Source organism: Diabrotica undecimpunctata, chromosome 4 (assembly GCF_040954645.1).
Source record: "Diabrotica undecimpunctata isolate CICGRU chromosome 4, icDiaUnde3, whole genome shotgun sequence".
Classification (NCBI taxonomy): domain Eukaryota; kingdom Metazoa; phylum Arthropoda; class Insecta; order Coleoptera; family Chrysomelidae; genus Diabrotica; species Diabrotica undecimpunctata.
This window is the reverse complement of record NC_092806.1, coordinates 46243618-46268004: the sequence shown is the minus strand read 5'-3', so window position 1 is coordinate 46268004 and position 24387 is coordinate 46243618. Positions and strand designations below refer to the sequence as shown.

The 24387-nt window shown below is 32.8% G+C and overlaps 1 protein-coding gene across 11 annotated transcripts in view; it reads right to left on the bottom strand.

Moving 5' to 3' along the window:
- Positions 1–24387, bottom strand: part of LOC140439481 (uncharacterized) — a 95481-nt gene that overhangs the window by 32369 nt on the left and 38725 nt on the right. For 4 of the 11 annotated variants that reach the window (XM_072529413.1, XM_072529416.1, XM_072529410.1 and 1 more), the window contains 2 exons: positions 20120–20221; positions 4388–4489 (listed from right to left, as the gene is read on the bottom strand). The exons of 3 other annotated variants lie outside the window; for them this stretch is intronic. In XM_072529413.1, the coding sequence (XP_072385514.1) occupies positions 4388–4489; positions 20120–20221 (204 nt within the window). The remainder of the gene's footprint in view (positions 1–4387; positions 4490–20119; positions 20222–24387) is intronic. 4 more of the 11 variants (XM_072529417.1, XM_072529418.1, XM_072529411.1 and 1 more) reach the window with 1 other exon arrangement.

The following is a 24387-nucleotide window of genomic DNA, read 5'->3' as shown; positions in this document are numbered from 1 at the left end:
GTAGTCGCGCGCGGTCAAAACGACCGTTTGGTCTTTTACGTCTTAGTTTGTGTTAATAAAAGTATTTGGAACAAGTTTAAGTAAAACACGATTTTATTAAGGTTTAATAAGTAGAGTAACATTTTATAAAATAATATAAAAAGTAAACTAATGTTAAAAACACTGGACAGAAAATTAAAAAAACTATTTTCTACTCCCATAAAAAAAAGGAAACTTTTAGTTAATCCGAATAAGTTCAGTTTGGCACTCTTCGCATACTGCACGTGTATGTTCTCTGCATAAAAACTTTTTACATTTACAGCAGGAAACAGTCGTTTTACGGTCGCAAAAGTGGCATCTACCATGTACTCCTTTATTCGTTGGAGTGCCGTCTGTGTTAGGAATATTACATATGGCCTTAATAGATCTCTATTTAAATTGTCTACTGTTGCTCGGACCGTAGATGTTCATCCATAAGAGAAAATGCTAAATGCTTCAAAAATTTTCTTCTAAGCATTTTATTATCAGCAAGGTTCTAACTTGCATGAATCACTAGCGAATTAATGCCTGCGATATTTAGTATGGTGTTAAAAATTACCATGGGCCAACGTCTTGTTTTTCGCAAAACATCATAAGAGAAGCATAGCTAATCAACGACGTCAACCCCGCCTTTTGTTTTGTTATAAAACGTCAGAATTTCTGGTTTATAATGTTCAAATGTTTATCTATAGCGTCGTCAGCATGTAGACTTAATACAAGCAATACAACTTTCTTCTTTTTGGAGATATACGACACTAAGGTACATGTATCGCTAAAGGCGAACATACTTGATTTTAGAGGACGAGATCCTTGAAGTAATTCAGGGGGCAGTTCCCTTTTGTTCTTTCTAATAGTCCACACAACAGTCAATCCAAATTCTTTTTTTAAAACATCTATTAGAGGAATGCTAATGAACCAATTATCTAGAGTAATATTGCGCCTGGATTCTTTATTTGCGCACACATTCTTTTTACAACTTCTTTCGGGGAATTGTCTACAGTAAATGGGCCATCTAGTTGACGACCCACACAAACCTCCATATTTATGGTATAATACATTTCAGCATCACATAAACTAAAAATTTTGAGCCCATACTTTAAGAGTTTACTTGGAATATATTGTATCCAAGGGCAATTCCCTAAAAATCCAGGAAGCATTTCATCGCATGTTAAATTTTGCGAAGAGTATTGTATATCCCGATTTACACTTTTCTACGAATTTGTCAAAAAATACTCGGATGGCGGCCATCCTATCCAGTCTCCTACGTTCTTCAGGATCGACCTTATCATCAAATCTAATGCATCTTAGAAGAAACCGAAATCTTCTGTATTCAGGCGATGGGCTTTATATGTCCCTGCCAAATATAAAAGGCCTACAAGAGCGCGAATTTCAGATTGATTTTTAAGCTTTGCATCCCTCTCCTTAGATAAATTGCTTGCTATACTTTCAATGTATTTATTAGTGGAACAGTCTACAACCAATGTATTTATTAGTCTACAATTATGTAAATCATGTCCTCATCTATGAAATAACTCCATATTTCATAAATGTCTTTCAACTTTTTCGTAAATCTATTAGGCCCAGGTGATTGTTTTACTAAATTAGGCTTGCTCATACGTACCCTTTTGTTTTTTCTTTGATGTTTTCTCCACACTGTACCATCTTTTCCCCTAAAAACACTTTCTTCTTGTACATTATTCAGTAAAACTTCTCCTATTTCCTCTAAATCCTGTTCTTGTTCGCTTTCCGACCTCTCATCAATAACTTCCGGATTTACTTCATTCTCGTCATCGTCGTCGTCATATTCTATATCAAGCGGTTCTTCTTCCATGAGGGCTTGAAGTCTCCTTTGTTCCTTCTCATAGTCCATTCTAAAAATAAAGCCAAACAAGTTATATATAAAAGTTTGCTGTAGCTTAAATTTAAAAAAAATTAATATTTGATTCTCAATAATAGAACAAAGAAATTATGAAATATCGTAATAGTAATTTGCTGCAAAATAATTTAAAATTTGATGACTAATTACATAGTAAAAGAAAGAGAGGTATATTCAAAACGTTACTAAACAATAAGACAAAAGTATAATAGTATATTATTTAAAAAAAACTAACGTTTATACATACCTTAAGGTGATAAGAAACACAATAAAACGATTTATAAAAACTTTTTAGCTGACTAGACGCGCGCGGAAATTATGACCTTTGCGCTGTAACTATTAATCAACAAACCTCCCGCTACTCTGATTTAGTACTGAGGCTCCTTGTATCGAATGAGTAAGCTACTGAAGGCCGTGGTTGCCAAATGTAATTTTTTTCCGAAATATTAGCAATTGTTAATACGTGCGGTCTTTTTGACCATGTAGCGACTAGTTAAGGGTTAATAGAGGAAGAGTAATAATTAAATAGGGTAAATAAATCGTATCGTAAGTTTAAATTCCCGTTAGAAGTGGTTTCAAGCGTGAAGTGATTTTGTCAAAAAATTTATAATAAATAATAAATTTTTGGCGTATATATATATATATATATATATATATATATATATATATATATATATATATATATATATAAAACACATAGTACTTTTAAAGTTTATTCCAGAGTGTATAAACATTTGCAAACAACTGTTAGGGCGTTAATTGTTCGGTATTCGGTAAAAACTGTTGTTTAAATACTTTGAAAACGCAATTTCACAAACAATATTTATTTAAAAACAGTACAAATTCGCATGTATTGGTTCGGTGATACTACTAAAATATATAAAGTCCGGAAGAAAAACCGATGAAAAACTAGAAGAAATTTTTAAAAGACAGAACGAAAATTCAACGAAACTTCAGAAATGTTAAAACTTAAATCAGATGAGGTATATACAAAGACCGGTGGAAAACTCGAAAATTTTCAAGTGCGAAGAAGTTTCTCGAACAGTTGATCAACTACAGAAAAATGTAGGCACGAGAGGCGTTATTGTCGTTACCTGCTTTGCTGTATACGAGAAAGCATTTTTCACATTGTTAAAGACTGAAAGTAAATCTTTATTTTTAATGACAGGTCTGGATGGACGAGACATTAGGATAATGACCTGCTGGTCCTGTCGGGCAGTTTCTCCTAATATTACAGCTAATATTAGAATTAAAGGTAAGAGGTACGAAGAATTTCCTAGTATGAGGGGAGTTCGTAAGGAATAAGCAAATTGTCTAAAACAAATTTCATATTAAAAGGGATTTTCTCCAACGTGCATTTTCAAACGTCTTTTCAAATTACATTTCCGAGTAAATTGCTTAAAACAAATTTCTCATTCAAAGGATTTTTTACCAGTATGTCTTTTCAAATTAGATTTGTGAACAAATTGCTTAAAACAAGTTTCGCACTTAAAAGGTTTTTCACCAGTGTGCGTCATCAAATGATTTTTCAACCCATTAAAATAAGAAAAGTGCTTTAAACAAATGTCACATTTAAAGATATTTTCACCAGTATGTGTTTTCAAATGACTTATCAAATTAGATTTTTGAACAAATTTCTTAAAACAAATTTCACATTTAAAGGGTTTTTCATCAGTGTGAATTTTCAAATGACTTTTCAAAATATGTTTGTGAGCAAATTGCTTAAAACAAATGTTACATTTTAAAGTTTTTTCATCAGTGTGTATCCTCAAATGTTTTTTCAAATACCCTGCTCGAAGGAAGACTTTAAAATAAATTTCACATCCAAAAGGTTTTTCATCAGTGTGAATTTTCAAATGACTTTTCAAATTAGATTTTAGAGCAAATTGCTTAAAACAAATGTTACATTTTAAAGTTTTTTCATCAGTGTGTATCCTCAAATGTTTTTTCAAATACCCTGCTCGAAGGAAGACTTTAAAATAAATTTCACATCCAAAAGGTTTTTCATCAGTGTGAATTTTCAAATGACTTTTCAAATTAGATTTTAGAGCAAATTGCATAAAACAAATTTCACATTTAAAAGGTTTTTCGCCAGAGTGTATCCTTATATGTCTTTTCAAATCATTTGCTTGAATGAAGTGCTTAAAACAAATTTCACATTTAAAATGCTCTTCACCAGTATGCATTTTCAAATGACTTTTCAAATAACATTTATGAGTAAATTGCTTAAAACAAATTTCATATTCAAAGGGTTTTTCACCAGTGTGCATTTTCAAATGACTTTTCAACTGACATTTTTGAGCAAATTGCTTAAAACAAATATCACATTTAAACGGTTTTTCACCAGTGTGTGTCCTCATATGTTTTTTTAAATCATTTGCTGAATGAAGTGCTTAAAACAAATTTCACATTTAAAAGGTTTGTCACCAGTATGTATCCTCAAATGTATTTTTAAATAACTTGTTTTGGAAAAAGAATTGGAGCAAATCTCACATTTGATGAGGTTTTCTTTAGAGTCCTGCTGGATATATTTTTCATTGTTAGAAAAATCTTCAGGTAATGTTTTCTGAATTTTATCTCCCCTCCGTGAAAGGCCTAAAATAAAAACAGAAACATAAACATTCAAATTTTCTACATCATCAACAATACGAGTATTATAGTCAATGAATTTTTTAGATCTTGATTTGAATAGTTTTTACATGAAAAGCAAACCCAATATTTCACAAAGGGCGTTCCACAATCGGTTTATTGAGCGAATAATTTGGTGAGAACATATTTTCTCATTTTGAATTTGATAATTTAACCTTTATTTATCTGTTTTAATCCAATTAAAATATTAAATTCGACAGGACAAGCAAGCTATTATCCTAATGCCCGTCCATCCAGACCTATTTCATTCAAAATAGAGATTACCTTGCTTGTCAAAAATGCTTTCTCTTAGTCGACAATTCAGATATATATATATATATATATATATATATATATATATATATATATATATATATATATATATATATATATATATATGCATTGCTGAAATGAAAATCGTTTATTATATTTGGAGCTAAAGAGATCTAAGCGATAAGACTAACAGATGCTTCTTTCTTGCGGCAAGTTACAAGCCAACGATGAGTAGGGCTTGGAACAGAAGAGTCAAACTTTATTATGATTCCTGTAAGTAGGAAAAACAGGAAGAACCTGTAAGTGAAAGCTTTTACAGAAATATTTTTATTACTCAGTTCAACCTTAGTTTCAAAAGGCCAAGTACAGACATCTGTGATAAATTTGAAAAATTTCAGATAAAAATAAATCATAGTTTGGAAGAAAAAAAAGCGTAAGAACAGCAAAAAATGAGTGTCGTGACAAAATGCTAGCAAAGTTGTGATCATCTTCGACTTGCAAAAAACTATGCCAACTCCTAGTGTGTCAACTTCTAAAGCATATTATTTAAGGCGACTATGGATGTATAACTTAAGGATCCATAACCTACAGACTGGAACGGCCCATTTCTTTATGTGACACGAAGGCCAGGCGTCACGTGGATGTCAGGAAATATCATCTCGTCTCCTCAAATATCTCAGAAGCCTTGTCCCATCTGTAAAACACATAACTGCATTTAACGCTAATTGTGGAGACCAAAAATAAGAGCCATCTGAAAGTCAAATTTTGGCTATACATTGTCAGAAACACTAATATTCAAACAGCAGATCATCGCTTTTTTATAAGTGGCCATTGTTATGAGTGTGACCAAGACTGTGGTTTGATAGAGTTAAAAAAGAAAAGAACCAAAAAGAACCTTTATATACCTCAACATTGGATGGAGCTGATTACTTCTACAAGTAGAAAGTTCTTTACAGTTTAGATGCAAAATGACGATTTTTGAAGTTATACTTCTATACGCGCGTTCGACGTTTGAAATTTGTACGGGAGTAAATCGACAAAATCATTACATATGTAAGATATAGGTAAGAGAGAGACAGAACATATATTTTCTCTCTCTTTATCTGTCTAGAATGTATCACTGAGAACTGTCAATTATTTTGAAATACATTACTGTTATGTTAAATTGGCAAATTTTTGCGTGTTTTGTTCATACGCTGGTATATGTGAGTTCGAATCCCAACACGAATTTAGTTTTTATTTTTGAAATATTTAAAATCCCCATGTTAATCTTATTAAATATATGTAATGTACGCAAAAATGCAAAATTTTAAAATAAAATGAAAATTTACAACATATTCCGAGTTTAATTATTTATTATTTAAGTATTTATGGTCATAGCAAAAGCAAGCCGCACTGGAAACTGTAGTCGTTTAAATTCAAATGATACATCAGTCGGAATCATTGGGATGCGTGGTATCAAAACGTCTTCTCCTTTATACTTTCCTTTCAGTATAGTTGCTTCTACCACGTTGTTCAATAATTTTTTTATCGCTAACCGTGTGCCGTTTCAAAGACGCGGTTGGTTAATATTTCTCAACATTATAACTACCGATCCAACCTTTAATTGAAGATTGTGAGGTGGCAATCCTGGTAAATCCAGCAAGTTTAAAAATTCAGGCGGATAGTTGACGACATCATCTTGGTTAGTAGCAGAGCTGAAAGTATCTTTAGTAAAAAGATAAAAAAAGTATCTAAGATACTAAAAGTATCTTAGATACTTTTATTTAAGATACTTTTTGGTTCATTTAAAAGTTACTTTTACTTTAGATACTTCTTAAAAGTATCTAGTATCTTTTATCTTTAAAAGTATCTTTAGATACTAAAAGTATCTTAGATACAAAAAAGTATCTTAGATACAAAAAAGTATCTTAGATACTTACTCAGGACCTGAGAAATAGATACTTTTTATGATCCGACAAGCTTCGACCTGTCGCGCCGGCCGTAGCGGGAGAGACGATGTGTATTGTTCTTTGCATCCCGCCCGCCGGCCCGCAGCATTATCCGTTTATCTCGTTGGGTGTGACTCGTTGGAATTCCATGTTCGATGCTCTGAACCAGATTCTTAAGTCTAAAGAAAAACTGGAATCTCTATACGAAAAATTAAATTTTGCAAAACAAGATCGGCTCAGAGATACCGATCTAAATTATTTAGCAGAATTATGCCAAATACTAAAACCGTTTGCTTTGGCACTTGACATTCTTCAAGGCGAACAAAATATGTACTACGGTTTCCTTCCACCATCAATCGTAAGCTTGTTTGTTAAAATTGGAAAGCTTAAAACCAATAAGTTTAAATATGTGGAACCTATTTTGAACGCTCTGACAGTATCTTTAAACTCCAGATTTGAAAAACTTCTTAAGTTGACTAACCAATCTGCAATAATTGCTGCAGTTATTAATCCTTTATTTAAAACACGTTAGCTTACTGCATTTCGAGGAATCAGGAATATCGAAAATGACCTTAGTGAAATTAAGGATTTGGTAATTACAGAAGCTATAAAAATTATTAAGGAAAATGAGGAACAATTAAAACAATTTGATGTAAGTACAAATAACATTACTGCTGTAATGAAAAGTAACAAAATGCAAAACGACTTCTTTGAATTTGATATTAACTCCGAATACTCCGATCTTCAAACGCAAAACGAAAACACTGGCTATACTGATTTAGATTATAAACGACAAGCTGAGCTGCAACTATTACAATATTTGGCCGATTCTGAAACCAACATACAAATGTTAAAAAAATATAATATTATAGAACAATTATTTAAAAAGTTCAATACGCCATTACCTTCCTCTGCAGCTGTTGAAAGAATGTTTTCTTTTGCAACTTTTATTAATTCACCCCGACGTCATGCCTTGTCTGATCATACTTTTGAAAATTTAGTTTTACTAAAAGCTAGTGGTTATACTAACTAGTTATTAGCTACCAAAATGTTACTATTTTTTATATCCTATCCTATTTTGTTTAAAAATTTAATTATGTTGAATGTTCTGTTTTTAATGCATAATGCATCTTATGCTGTTTTTAACACACGAATTTATGTTTATTTTATATTGTTTTGAAAATTTAATGTTGGATTTTTGTTTTCAATACATAGTTATTAGTTTGTAATGACTTAACGTCTTTTATTTCTTATCTACTCCAAAGCCCAAAGTATACCATTTCAAAGTACCTGCTGGCTTAAACTAAAATTGTATGATAATTTAAAGGGTTAAAATGATGTTTTTAAAACAAAAGTATCGACAATCTACTGTAGAGTAGTAGAGTACCGAGTACCTTTATATTATACCCTAAAAGTATCTTAGTTACTACAAAAGTATCTAAGTATCTTAGATACTAGAAAAGCATCTAAGTATCTTTGATACATAAAAGTATCTTACATACTTAAAAGTATCTTAGATACTTAAAAGTATCTTAGATACTAAAAGTATCTTAGATACTTAAAAGTATCTAAGATATTTTTACTCTAAATACTTTTCCGGTATTTTGTATCTTTAGATACTTTCACAAAAAAGTATCTTAGATACTTAGTATCTTAAGATACTTTTTGCCTCAAGTATCTTAAAAGTATCTAGATACTTTTAAAAAGTATCTTTTACAGCTCTGGTTAGTAGCCGAATCAACTGATTTATATATCCTCAATTCGCCTGTAATTTGTTCTTAAATTTTGAAATTTAATTCATTTATATCTATGTTTTTTGCAGCCAATATAGCCCGTTCGCTAAACCAATCATGGTTTCTGTAATTTTGAGCAACATCTGGAAACATCTTTTGAATAAATTCATCTTTTGATCGAGTTAACTGACAAAAACTTTAAGGAAAGTTAATGCAACCAGTCAAGGTGTCTATAGGAAATTTGCAATTACCAATGTCAATGAGTTGTTTAGAGAATATGTCTCCAGATTGGTCATTTTGCAACTCGAGACGCATATTCTTGCTTAAGTGTAATACCTTGACATGTTTCCACAAATTGGAGGACTTTAAACATGCATTGAGTTCATCAGCTGGCGTTGATCGTGGAATCACTGGCAATGTTTGACGAAAATCTCCTGCTAATAAAATCATTGCACCACCAAATGGGTTATGATTGCTCCGTAGATCTTGTAAGGTTTTATCTAAAGCCTCCAAAGATTTATGTGCCATCGTGCATTCATCACAAACAATCAATTCACATTGCTGGCAAAACCTTTGCCATTGCAGAGTTCTTCGAAATGTTGCAGGTTGGAGTTTCGTTGCTTTGCATGTTTAATGGCAATTTTATTGCTGAATGGGCTGTTCGACCACCTTTAAGCAAAGTTGCTGCGATTCCCGACGAAGCGAGTGCAAGTGCAATTTTATTTTGTGAGCGAATTGTTGCTAATATCAATGAAATCAAAAAAATTTTCCTGTACCACCAGCTGCATATAAAAAGTAAATCCCTCCTGTCTTATCATTTATTACTTTCATAAGCGTATCAAATACATACATACTTCTGTTGTTCATTTAATAGTGGAAAATTTGTTTAAATTAATTCTTTCAAAGTGTTGAGATCATACTGTTTTTCTCGGTGCAACTCTTGGATGGACGCCCCAAACGACGTCATTTGAAAGCATTTGTTATATTGTTGGATATTTGACAAAAAGTGTAGAGAATCTGGTCCTATTCCTGAAACCAATGAGTACAATGGCTCTGGTGGTGGATCCAATGGTAACAATTTCACTTTCCCATTTGCGCAACACAATCCATTGGCTTAATTTTTGTATTTCAATGCCTTACATTGAGAGCAAACCAAATTCAAAGATCTAATAGTAACACATTGGTAGTTACTGTAGTCAATTGACAAATCGTAATTGAAAGCAGCGAGATTATTAGTTGAATCTCTCGCTCTCGCTTTTTGGTCGTCACGTTCTTGTACAGTATGATTAGATCGGTAATTAGTTTGGTTTGTAGCATTTCGGGTTCTTCTACCTAAATTACTTCGTCTTATAGGAGAATATACTTGATAATTATTATTCACAGGTATTAAAACACTTTGCACAAAACACGATATAAAATAATCAATCAAAAATAAATCGAAGAAAACTGGAAAATTTGTTTCGTTTAGTTGAAAAAAGAAAACTGAGTAGATAAGGTAACAGAAAATCCAAGAAAAACAACACGTGTGTGTACACCAATGTACACCGGCAAATTGACAGGTTGTTCTTGTCTGTGAAATTTGTCTACTTTGTCTTTGTTGTTGTATGTGTATAGAGTATATTAAATTAATAATAAATTAATTATTAAAGATAATAAACCCTTTTTAACGTGGTTTGTTTGACAGATGCAACGACGTGAAAACTGATGCAATTTATGTCGCGTGCCGAAACTAAAACAAAAGAAAGAATATTGCGAGGCCAATAAAATCTATAGCTCTTACATTTTTTGAATTTTTAATCTGGTCAGGTTCACGATATTATCACTTTTGTATGAACGCATTAGATACATACATTTGATTGAATTTGAACTTTGTGCAGAGTCAATAAAGTGCAAATTGACTCTACATTTAGTTAGAAAATATTTGTTTGGGAAAAAAGGGCAGTTTTAGGGTTTCCCTGGAAATTATTCGAATTTTTTTCGCCGTAAAAACCATCCTTAGACTTCAATGAACATATTAAAAAAAGAATTGTTAAGATCGGTTCATCTGTTGTTAAGTTATGCGCTTACCAACACATTTTGCGATTCATTTTTATAATATAGATTATCATGGTAATTAAACATATGCGTAAGTAAGTTATGTATATTGCATTTTAATTTGTATTGTATTATTATATTGAATTATGTTGTAGTGTATTGTATTGTATTTTTATATTAATAACAAAATAAACACTGAATTTTACTGCAGAGTATGTGTAAAAAATTGTTTTTTCATTAACTCCTTTCATACATATATGAAAATAAAAATATACATTTTCATCAAAATATTGATTCAATCCTTCTTTTACTATACTCCTATTACAGGTCAAATGTTGATTATATACAGTAAACGATGCACCATATACTTATATACCTAATTATGTTTCTGTTTCTGCTCTGTCTTACCTATAGCATTACATATGTAATGATTGTGCAGATTGACTTCCATATAAATTTGTAACGGCGAACGCGTGTATAGAAGTATAACTTCTACAGGCAGTCCCACTGGACTGCCACACCCGTTTTTTAGACTTTCAAACACTTACGCCGTACTTCAAAAAGAGCGTAAGTGGAATACAGAGCATGCAATAGTTACATTTTTAATAGGATAAACCTTAAACCCTGTTTTACGATAAAACAGCTGGAGGTATCATATAAGAGTTTAGAGAGCTATCGATGAAACCCAGTCGAGCTGGCAAAAACTCTGCACTTCTGCGCCAGATCTCTTGCCACTACCGATTGACAAAAGGCCTCTCATTAAGCAAGCTAAATAATCAAATCTTCAACAGTTACTCAACTACGTACCTCCAATTTACCGTGCGTTTTTGATAAATCTGTGACATGATGGTCAACAAAGACACTGATGTCAATATGTATTATGGTGAATGATGAAGTTATGGTGAAGAATAAATTTGTACCAAAAAAAAATTATGACCTTTTTAAATTCTTTACCTTTATGTTGCATTTCTTAGAAGTAAAGGGTACAAGCAACATAAAAATAGCTCTAAAATAAGTAAAGTCAATAAAATTACGATTTTTTGTTACCAATAATAATAATAATGAGAAGAAAAATTAGCATTAAAAAATCATGGAAATTACAGTGATGAACGGCAGTTACTGAAAATTTACTTTTTGTCACTTATAATCCTATACTTCTAGGGTCCTCATGTGTCCGTAAAGTATGGAACAAATTATTTTTTAGCTAAACAGACCATTTTAAGAAATAATCCTAAAACACGTCGATTTTTTATTTTAATTTACCGTATTTTAAAATAATATTCCAATATACAGGGTGAATTACTTTCGAGTAATAGCGTCACCGTCATTTTTTTTATGGAGCACTCCCATTTTGTCTCAATTTTCGGATTACTCTAACTGAGCTGATTCCAAAAATGTATCACATGTTGATTCAAATTGGTACAGGGTGGACAAAAATACAATAGTTTTGTGTGTGTTTATAAAGTAACGCGTTAGTTAAATTAACAATATTATCAAAAATATTGTCAAAAATCGACGTGTTTCAGGATTATTTCTTAAAATGCTCTTTTTAGCTAAAAAAGAATTTGTTCCATACTTTACGGACACAGTGTATATATATACACTATATATATATATATATATATATATATATATATATATATATATATATATATATATATATATATATATATATATCTATATATATATATATATATATATATATATATATATATATATATATATATATATATATATAAACACTTCTTCTTACATCAATAAACTTTCAAATCTTGTTAACACTCCAGACTACAAACCAATTCCTAATAATCCAACAACCTATCTGGAGAAAACAACAAAAGCCATTATCAATAAAACCTCTCTTCCTGTTGACATCAAAAAATCTCTAATTCCTCGTGAAAAGTCTTCAAGAACACCTCGAATATATGGCCTCCCCAAAATTCACAAACCCGATATTCCTCTACGTCCCATTGTCAGTGCATACAACTGCCCTACACAACCATTGGCCAAGTATTTGGCCAAAACTCTACAACCTTTCGCCGAAAATGCTTCATCCTTCGTCAAAAACTCTTTTCATTTCATCGAACTTCTTAAACAATACCCTATATCACCGTCAGACATTCTAGTAAGTTTCGATATTGTCTCACTTTTTACAAACATTCCTATAGATGAAACTCTAAACATTCTGAAAACTAAGTACAGTATCCAACAAGACCACTTATCTCTCATTAAACATTGTATGTCCAACACCTATTTCATCTTCCAAAATCAATTCTACAGACAAATAAATGGTGCCCCAATGGGCTCCCCTCTATCTCCAGTGATTGCCAATATCTTTATGGATGACTTCGAGACCCGAGCACTATCCACATCAATGCTCAAACCCACATATTGGCTACGATATGTTGACGATACATTCGTCATTTGGCCCCATGGCAGGGATGCTTTGGTGTCTTTCCAAACCCATCTGAATGGTATACATCCTAGTATCCAGTTCACGATGGAGGTGGAAACTGATTCATCCCTACCGTTTCTCGATGTTTTCATAAAGAAACACCAATCCCAAGGTTTTCATTACTCTGTCTATCGAAAACCTACACATACCAATCGTTACTTGCATGCCAACTCTCACCACCCACCTTCACAAATTAATTCAGTCATTAATACCCTTGTATCCAGATCAATACGCCTTTCCGATGATACAAGTAGATCCGCTGAGCTTTCTTGTTTAAAACAAGCCCTCATCCAAAACGGCTACCGCGAAAATCACATCAATAGGAGCATCCACAGACATCAATCTCCCACTCAATCTCAATCCAAAGACTCAGACCCTTATCATACGAAAGCGTTTCTTCCTTACATCAAAGGTGTCACTGACAAAATCGACAAAATTCTTAAACCAAGAGGAATAAAAACAATATTTACCCCCCAACAAAAACTTTCATCTCTTGTCCGATCAATCAAAGACAATATTCCAAATGAACAGCACGGAGTTTATGAAATTCCTTGTGCAGACTGTCCCCGATCCTATATAGGCCAAACAAATCGTAGAATTCAAAATAGGATTTATGAACATTCCATTTCTGTTCGCAATTCCGATTCAATTTCAGCTCTCGGTCAACACCATCTTCATACAGGTCACAAAATTGATTTCGAAAACTCCAGAACCATAGCCCCCATCCGCTTTTATAAACCAAGAATTATCCGAGAAGCCATAGAAATAGAAAAAAGACCAAATTGCCTTAATAAAAGAGATGACGCCATACGGTTACCTTCTACATGGAGACCTCTCATAAACAAAATATCGCTCCCTCCATCTTCGAATCAAAATCCCACTGTCGAAAATGTTCGCGCCAATCCCCACCCTAACCCCCACCTAGGCCACGTCACCATCGACGGTATAAATGAACCGTCCCCTGGTCCCAGTCGTAGTAGTGAACTAGTGAGTGAACTAGAAGTGACTAGTGAGTGTAGTAGTGTCTGGGGGCTCGGGAGACTGAGACCTCGGAAGCCCTGAAGAAGACATCAGAGAGGATGTCGAAAGCTCGGCAAAATGGATATCGACGCGGTTCAACCCGGAAGACTGGTGAGTTTAATATTAATTTTTATAATAATATTAATCTTAGCTCTAAGTTTAATATATATATATATATATATATATATATATATATATATATATATATATATATATATATATATCATTTACATCTCCGATGAGTACCTGGATAACAGGATGTCAAATAACGCCTCTCTTGTCTACATTTTTCTGCAGCTTATCAAATGTTTGAGAAACTTCTTTGCGCTTAGTAGGAATAGAATTTTCGAACTTTGGGTTGGTTGGAAATTTAGATGCTGAAAAATAAGACCTTTTTGAGTAAACAAATTTTGCATTTACCGTGCTGTGAAACTTCTTAACGAGCCTACACTCTCAAAAGCCCTTATCATAACAGATTACCTTAGCTCTCTAAATTCATTAAAACACATTTTTCCGAAACATCCTTTTGAAAAGTTGCTAAAATACCAGCTTTCCCAAGCTCATGAACATGGAAGAAGCGTCCAATTTTTATGGGTTCCCTCACACGTCGGAATAACAGGAAATGAAGAAGCTGACAGGATTGCACGAGAGGCAATTTTAAGTGATTTGTCGGAGCCGATAGACAAGTGTGTTTCCAGTGACTTAGAAGCTTATTTTAAAAATAAAGTGTTGTGTTTGTGGCGAAATGAGTGGTTTCAAACTAATTCCAATTTAAATAAAATCAAAAATAATGTGTCTCAGTGGTTTCCATCGTCGCGCAATAGACGAGAACAAATTGCGGTTACGCGTTTACGTCTAGGACATACCAGATTAACGCACTCCTACCTTTTCACAAAGAAAAATCCACCTATATGTGATCAGTGTAACGTCCGATTAACAGTCGAACACTTTTTAACAATTTGTGGTAAATATGACCAAGAAAGACAGCGCTACAAGATCCCAAACGCTCTACCAGAGGCTCTAGGTCAAAACTGTTCCTGTGACAATATAGTGAATTATCTCAGATCCATAAACATTTTGTATAATCTGTAGGTGTTTAACTTTGTTATTTATATTTTGTTCCGTCGCTAATAACCTTTTGGTGGATCGACATCTTTTTCTAATAAAAAAATTTTGCATTCAAAGGTGTTTCACCAGTGCGTCTTTTCAAATACTATTTTCGAGCAATCTGTTTACAACAAATTTCACATTGAAAGGGTTTTCACACGTATGTCTTTTAAAATTGTTTTTTAAATTACACTTTTGACTAAATTTCACATTAAAAAAGGTTTTTCAATTGCATGTATTCTTAAATGACTTTTTAAAACATGTCCATGTGCAAATTCCCTAAACAAATTTCACGATTCAAAGAGTTTTTTACGAGTATATATTTTTAAAATAATTTTAAAATAACATTTTTTTAGCAAATTCTTTAAAACAAATATCACATCACATTGAAAGGGCTTTTCACCAATATGAATTTTATTCATATTGGAAATTGCTTAAAACAAATTTCACATGAAAAGTATCTAGAACATGTGTTTACTTATTCAGTGGCATTCAATATTTTTCTAGAAATTACTTATATATTGGTTATCATTATAAATAAGTGGGCTTTTAATTTTATGTTGCATTTTAATTGTAAGCAGTATATTTATAATGGATTAATTAATAGAGGAAGAGTAATAATTAAATAGGGTAAATAAATCGTATCGTAAGTTTAAATTTCCGTTAGAAGTGGTTTCAAGCGTGAAGTGATTTTGTAAAATAATTTATAAAAAAATATTAAATTTTTGGCGAAAATATAAATAAAAAAAAAACATAGTACTTTTAAAGTTTATTCCAGAGTGTATAAACATTTGCAAACAACTGTTACTGTGGCGCACCCAGGGGGGGTTTTGGGGGTTAAACCCCCCCCCCCCAGGGCATATAAAGTAAACAATATATAAAGAATAGTAGAAAAATGTAACTTGTCTTTCACACACAATACAAAAAATCCAAAACGCTGATTAATTACCACTTTAAATATGTAGAACACAATAATTATTTTATAAATACGCAATAATTAATAATATTTTTCATTATATTTAGATATAGATACCTAATATCAGGCCTATAAAAAATTAGACAGAACGAGTCTGTTGCGAGTAGCATGCGCCTACAGGACTGTATCTGCGGCGGCCTTGTGGACTATCACGGGTTGTGTTCCTCTGCATGTGTTAGAGCAGTAGAAAAGAAAAGAGACATCTCTATGGGAGAAGAAAGCATTTGACAGCTACAAAAGAAAGGGAAAGATCAATGGAAAAATGGCAAGAAGAGTGGAACAACAAGGAAGATGTTGCTCAGTGGACAAAGATGCTGATCCCGAGCCTAAGGGACTGGGTAGATTGTCTGTTTTAGGGCGTATCTTCATAGATTCAGAAAGACAGATGCAGATAAATGCCTATACTGCGAATATTCCGACACTGTTACTCACACAATGCTGGAGTGTAATAGATGTACAGTGGAGAGAAACAGAATGTATAAAGAATAGGTATGAACCCTGTGACTGTAAGAGATGATCGTAAAGATGACGGGAAATACGGAGGGATGGAATAGTGTTCACAATTACATCCAAGCAGTCATTAAAAAGAAAGAAGAAGAAGAGAAATACCAACCGGGCTAATGACAGAGATAAGATCTAATTACTATTTTAATGGGAATAAGTCGCAATTGAAGGTTAAAGTAAGTTTATTGACGTTTGAATTTTTGATCTTTGATCTTGCACTGATAACTTGTTTATACTCCAACAATTAATATAAAAAAGAATAGCCGTTGGTACAGAAGTACATCTAGCCTTCATCGACCTAGAAAAGGCGTATACTACAGTTCCAAGACTTAAATTGTGGCAAGCTTAACAACAACTCGACATTAGTCCATACCTTTTAGGAATAATCACAGAAGTATACAGGGATAACACTACTTACCTAAAAATCGGATATAGACTATCAGAGCCAATAAAAGAAACTAAAGGACTAAAACAAGGATGCAGTATGTCACCCTTACTGTTTAATTTATATATTGAGGCAGCCCTCCAAAATTGGAAAAACCACTGCCAGGGAATGGGAATCCCCATAGGAAATGACGTACTGTTCTCCCTAAACTTTGCGGATGACCAAGTAATCCTAGCTCAAGATTCTTATGATCTAGAATTTATGATAAAGTGTCTATAGAGAGAATATTTAAAATGGGGGTTACAAGTCAGCATGAAGAAAACAGAATATTTACTTAATTATCAGTTCAGATGGAAGGTTTGAAGTGTTGATAGACGAGGACGTGGAAATCAAAAAAGTGAAAAAATTTAAATATTTAGATCCACTCATTGCTAAGAACGGCTTGGGAGAAACCGAAATTAAACACGAAGTAATCAGGGACGTAAAATTGTAGGATGTCTGAACTCCTTATGGTGGGATCACCACATTTCCAAAAGGAACAAAAAAAGAACTGGGCAAACCATGGTTGAATCAGTTCTTTGTTCTATGGCTCTGAATATGGACAATTAATGCAGACCTGAAGAGAAGATTTTTGACAGTTGAAATGGATTATTTGAGAAGAAGTGCTAGAATATCAAGGCAGGAAAGGAAGACTAACAAATCTATAAGAAATAACATGAATACTACAGAAACGGTCATTGACAGAATAGAAAGAAAGGTTCAAAATGGTTTGGACATCAATTGAGAATGTCTGACAAACGTTGGCCCCAAAAACTTCACAAATCGAAGCCCCCTGGAAGAAAAAAATGAGGTAGACCTCGACGCTATTGAAATGAAGGAATTAGAAGAGCGATGGAATCGACAGGTTTGGAGGAGGAGCATGCCTTGCACCGGGAGGATTCCCGGAGGAGAACGGGAATACGGTGATAGCCGTCTTCAAAATGTATTGTATTTACAAGTTCGATTATTGTCAAACATCAATAACCTTATTTTAACCTTCAATTTTGGCTTATTCCCATTAAAATAGTAATTACTTTAAAATGCCACAAGAAAATAGCTTCAGAACAATAGATAAGATCTAGATAAGAGAAGGGAGTGTTCCAAAAATGTCGTCAGCCTTACAGTGGCCATCCCACTTTCGGAGTACGGTACGTGCGACAGTCAACTGCGCATAAGTAAGAGAGGGTGGTTTTAGTTGGTAGGTAGGATAATAGATACCTGAATCTTTGGAACTGCTATCTTTAGTACTTTAAATTAAACTAAAACCCAAATTGTAAGGACTCAACATGGAGGTAGCATAAAAAAATTTCAAACCCCCCCCCCTAAGACAAATTCTGGGTGCGCCACTGAACTGTTAGTGCGTTAATTGTTCGGTATTCGGTGTAAAAACTGTTTAAATACTTTGAAAACGCAATTTCACAAACAATATTTATTTAAAAACGGTACAAATGCGCATGTATTGGTTCGGTGATGCCGCTAAAATATATAAAAACCTGAAGAAAAACCGATGAAAAATTAGAAGAAATTTTTAAAAGACTTAAAAACTTAAAAGACATAAAACTTAGTCAGATGAGGTATATACAAAGACTGATGGAAAACTCGAAAATCTTTCAAGTAAGTGCGAAAAAGTTTCTCGAACAGTTGATGAACTACAGAAAAATGCAGACAAGAAAGGCGTTATTTCGCAACAAGGTTCTCACCAGAGATATTAGGATCCAACTGTTGATGTAGATACCTGCTTTGCTGACTATGAGAAAGCATTTTTGACATTGTTAAAGACTGGAAGTCTACTTATTTTTAATGACATAGGTCTGGATGGACGAGACATTAGGATAATGGCCTGCTTGTCCTGTCGGGCAGTTTCTCCTAATATTATAGCTAATATTAGAATTATAGGTCAGAGATACGAAGAATTTCCTAGTATGAGAGGAATTCGTAAGGAATAAGCAAATCGTCTAAAACAAATTTCATATTAAAAGGGATTTTCACCAACGTGCATTTTCAAATTACATTTCCGAGTAAATTGCTTAAAATAAATTTCTCATTCAAAGGATTTTTCACCAGTGTGTCTTTTCAAATGACTTTTCAAATTAGATTTTTGAACAAATTGCTTAAAACAAATTTCGCACTTAAAAGGTTTTTCACCAGTGTGCGTCATCAAATGATTTTTCAACCCACTTAAATTAGAAAAGTGCTTTAAACAAATTTCACATTCAAAGATTTTTTCACCAGTATGTGTTTTCAAATGGCTTGTCAAATTAGATTTTTGAACAAATTTCTTAAAACAAATTTCACATTTAAAAGGATTTTCATCAGAGTGTATCCTCATATGTCTTTTCAAATCATTTGTTAGAATGAAGTGCTTAAAACAAATTTCACATTCAAAAGGTTTTTTATCAGTGTGACTTTTCAAATGACTTTTCAAATTACATTTTTGAGAAAATTGCTTAAAACAAATTTCACATTTAAAAGGTTTTTCATCAGAGTGTATCCTCATATGTATTTTCAAATCATTTGCTTGAATGAAGTGCTTAAAACAAATTTCACATTCAAAGGGTTTTTCATCAGTGTGAATTTTTAAATGACTTTCCAAATTACATTTTTGAGCAAATTGCTTAAAACAAATTTCACATTTAAAAGGTTTTTCACCAGAGTGTATCCTCATATGTCTTTTCAAATCATTTGCTTGAATGAAGTGCTTAAAACAAAATTCGCATTTAAAAGGTTTTTCACCAGTGTGTATCCTCATATGTCTTTTCAAATCATTTGCTTGAATGAAGTGCTTAAAACAAATTTCACATTCAAAGGGTTTTTCATCAGTGTGAATTCTCAAATGACTTTTCAAATTACATTTCTGAGCAAATTGCTCATTTGCTCATCAATTTCACATTTAAAAGGTTTTTCACCAGTGTGTGTTCTCAAATGTTTTTTCAAGTTACCTGCTCGAAGGAAGAGCTTAAAACAAATTTTACATCCAAAAGGTTTTTCACCAGTGTGAATTTTCAAATGTTTATTCAAATTATAATTTTGAGTAAATTGCTTAAAACAAATTTCACATTTAAAAGGTTTGTCACCAGTATGTATCCTCAAATGCTTTTTTAAATAATTTGTTTGGGAAAAAGATTTGGAGCAAATCTCACATTTGACTAGGTTTTTTGTAGAGTCCTGCTGGATATATTTTTCATTGTTAGAAAAATCTTTAGGTAACGTTTTCTGAATTTTATCACCCCTCCGTGAAAGGCCTAAAATAAAACCAGAAACATAAACATTCAAATTTTATACATCATAAACAATAAGAGTATTACAGTCAATGAATTTTTTAGATTTTGATTTCAATACAATCAATTTTACATGAAAAGCAAACCCAATATTTTACAAAGAGCGATCCACAATCGGTTTATTGAGGGAATAATTTGGTGAGAACATATTTTCTCATTTTGAATTTGATAATTTAACCTTTATTAATCTGTTTTAATCCAATTAAAATAATAACTTCGATAGGACAAGCAAGCTATTATTATAATGTCCTGTCCATCCAGACATGTTTCATTCAAAATAGTGATTAACTTAGTGCCAAAAATGCTTTCTCTTATGCTATAATTTCACTATTTGGGAGAGTGATTCATCGTTTAAACGCTGAATATCCTCAAATTTAAATGTACACAGCGGCCCTCGAAAACTACCCGTTTTCTCAATTGCAATTTGCGTTTTCTCATAATAAATTACACAATATGTAAGTAGTACGTTTATTTGTGCTTCTCTATAGTAGACTTGACCAGAAGTTGTCGTACAGTGTAGCCAATTCTTGTTCACAAGTAGTAATGATGGTCATACAAAACCTGTATTCTTCCACACAGCTATTATTACCGTCATAAAAATACCAAAAAACATGATTTTTTCAATAGTAAAAATTAAGCACAAAATTGTAATTAAATAAATATTATTTATATGTTCCGTTTCGTTACATTAAAATTTATAAAATAAAAATCGATATTTTAAAACATTATTTTTCAATCGTTTGGCAACTTTGGAATTAGCGACGGAACTCCGTTTCAATTCCGAGACACAGAAAGCCGTAAAACTGGTTTTTGCCGAGCAAGTGCCCATCAATAATCGTTCATATACATTGGCGTTTCTGAGGGTAGTGCATGTGTTGCATTTTGTGAATATATTTTATGCGATAAGTTTGTGTTATTGATAATACGAGTGTTATAGTTTGTCGTTTTATAGTAAATTTTTAGTTATATTCTGTGATTTGGTTTGAGTTTTATTTTAGTTGGACGAAAAATCGAGTTGTTCCAAGAGAAGACAGCAAAATACTGATGTTGATTCCAAAAATGAAAAGCCGCAAAAGAGACGGAAAATGTTAACGTCCGAAGAGAAGGTAATGATACGAAACGTTTATGAAGGAATTGTCGGCAGAAAAATGGCATTAAATGTTAGCCAAGCGGTCGACATTTGTAGCAGTTTAACATAAGTATCATAACATAACACTGAAAAATATTTCTCAAGAGCTCGAAAACGATGACTCCTTACCCAAGATATCTCGTAGATTCTTAATCAGGACCATGCGCGAAATGAACTTTCGATATGTAAAACTCAGAAAAAGTATGCTATTAGAAAAAAATAAAATTGTGTAGAGAAGAAAATATTTAGAATACGCAAAATTCGCAGCACTGGACGCAAAATATGTTATTTGGATGAAACCTGGATTAACGAAGGTCATACAGTTGGAAAAGTTTGGCAAGATTTAAATGTCAAAAGTAAACGCGAAGCACTTATAGAAGGCTGGTCTACAGGATTAAAAGCTCCATCAGGAAAGGGACGGCGTTTAATCATCACCCATATAGGAAGTGATACAGGGTACCTTGATGATGATGATATTTAGTATGGTGAAAAAAATTACCATGGGCCAACGTCTTGTTTTCGGGAAACGTCATAAGAGGAGCATAGCTGATCAACGACGTCAACCCCGCCTTTTGTTTTGTTATAAAACGTCAGAATTTCTGGTTTATAATGTTCAAATGTTTCTCTATCTATAGCGTCGTCATCATGTAGACTAGAAACAAGCTATATAACTTTCTTCTTTTTGGGGATATACGACACTAAGGTACATGTAACGCTAAAGGCGGATAGTTGACGACATCATCTTGGTTAGTAGCTGAATCAACTGATTTATATATCCTCAATTCGCCTGTAATTTATTCTTAAATTTTGAAATTTAATTCATTTATATCTATGTTTTTTTGCAGCCAATATAGCCCGTTCGCTAAACCAATCATGGTTTCTGTAATTTTGAGCAACATCTGGAAACACCTTTTGAATAAATTCATCTTTTGATCGAGTTAACTGACAAAAACTTTAAGGAAAGTTAATGCAACCAGTCAAGGTGTCTATAGGAAATTTGCCATTACCAATGTCAATGAGTTGTTTAGAGAATATGTCTCCAGATTGGTTATTTTGCAACTCGAGACGCATATTCTTGCTTAAGTGTAATACCTTGACATGTTTCCACAAATTGGAGGACTTTAAACATGCATTGAGTTCATTAGCTGGCGTTGATCGTGGAATCACTGGCAATGTTTGACGAAAATCTCCTGCTAATAAAATCATTGCACCACCAAATGGGTTATGATTGCTCCGTAGATCTTGTAAGGTTTTATCTAAAGCCTCCAAAAATTTATGTGCCATCGTGCATTCATCCCAAACAATCATATTTTTCATACCATTCACATTGCTGCAAAACCTTTGCCTTTGCAGAGTTCTTCGAAATGTTGCAGGTTGGAGTTTCGTTGCTTTGCATGTTTAATGGCAATTTTAGTGCTGAATGGGCTGTTCGACCACCTTTAAGCAAAGTTGCTGCGATTCCCGACGAAGCGAGTGCAAGTGCAATTTTATTTTGTGAGCGAATTGTTGCTAATATCAATGAAATCAAAAAAGTTTTCCTGTACCACCAGCTGCATATAAAAAGTAAATCCCTCCTGTCTTATCATTTATTACTTTCATAAGTGTATCAAATACATACTTCTGTTGTTCATTTAATAGTGGAAGATTTGTTTAAATTAATTCTTTCAAAGTGTTGAGATCATACTGTTTTTCTCGGTGCAACTCTTGGATGGACGCCCCAAACGACGTCATTTGAAAGCATTTGTTATATTGTTGGATATTTGACAAAAAGTGTAGAGAATCTGGTCCTATTCCTGAAACCAATGAGTACAATGGCTCTGGTGGTGAATCCAATGGTATCAGTTTCACTTTCCCATTTGCGCAACACAATCCATTGGCTTAATTTTTGTATTTAAATGCCTTACATTGAGAGCAAACCAAATTCAAAGATCTAATAGTAACACATTGGTAGTTACTCTAGTCAATTGACAAATCGTAATTGAAAGCAGCTCGATTCAAACTTGCGCGATTATTAGTTGAATCTCTCGCTCTCGCTTCCCGCGTTCGTGATATACGAATTCTTTCACGTTCATTTCGGTCGTTACGTTCTTGTGCAGTATGATATCGGTATTTAGTTTGGTTTGTAGCATTTCGGGTTCTTCTACCTAAATTACTTCGTCTTATAGGAGGCATATCGAATATACTTAATAATTATTAATCACAGGTATTAAAACACTTTGCACAAAACACGATATTAAACAATCAATCAAAAATAAATCGAAGAAAACTGGAAAATTTGTTTCGTTTATCAAGTTGAAAAAAGAAAACTGAGTAGATAAGGTAACAGAAAATCCAAAAAAAACAACACGTGTGTGTACACCAATGTACACCGGCAAATTGACAGGTTGTTCTTGTCTGTGAAATCTCTACTTTGTCGTTGTTGTTATATAATTATATACTGATTGAAATATCAATATTGACTTATATAATTTAAATAATAAATTAATTATTAAAGATAATAAACGCTTTTTAACGTGGTTTGTTTGACAGATGCAACGACGTGAAAACTGATGCAATTTATGTCGCGTGCCGAAACTAAAACAAAAGAAAGAATATTGCGAGGCCAATAAAATCTATAGCTCTTACATTTTTTGAATTTTTAATCTGGTCAGGTTCACGATATTATCACTTTTGTATGAACGCATTAGATACATACATTTGATTGAATTTGAACTTTGTGCAGAGTCAATAAAGTGCAAATTGACTCTTCGACATTAGGAACCCACCTACATTGTTTAGACAACAGTGAATGCTTGTAATTTAATATAAACTTTATTGAATTTTTCTCGCCGTAAAAATCATCCTTAGACTTCAATGAACATATTAAAAAAAGAATTGTTAAGATTGGTTCATGTGTTGTTAAGTTATGCGCTTACCAACACATTTTGCGATTCATTTTTATAATATAGATTATCATGGTAAATTAAACATATGCAAAACATATATGTAAGTTATGTATATT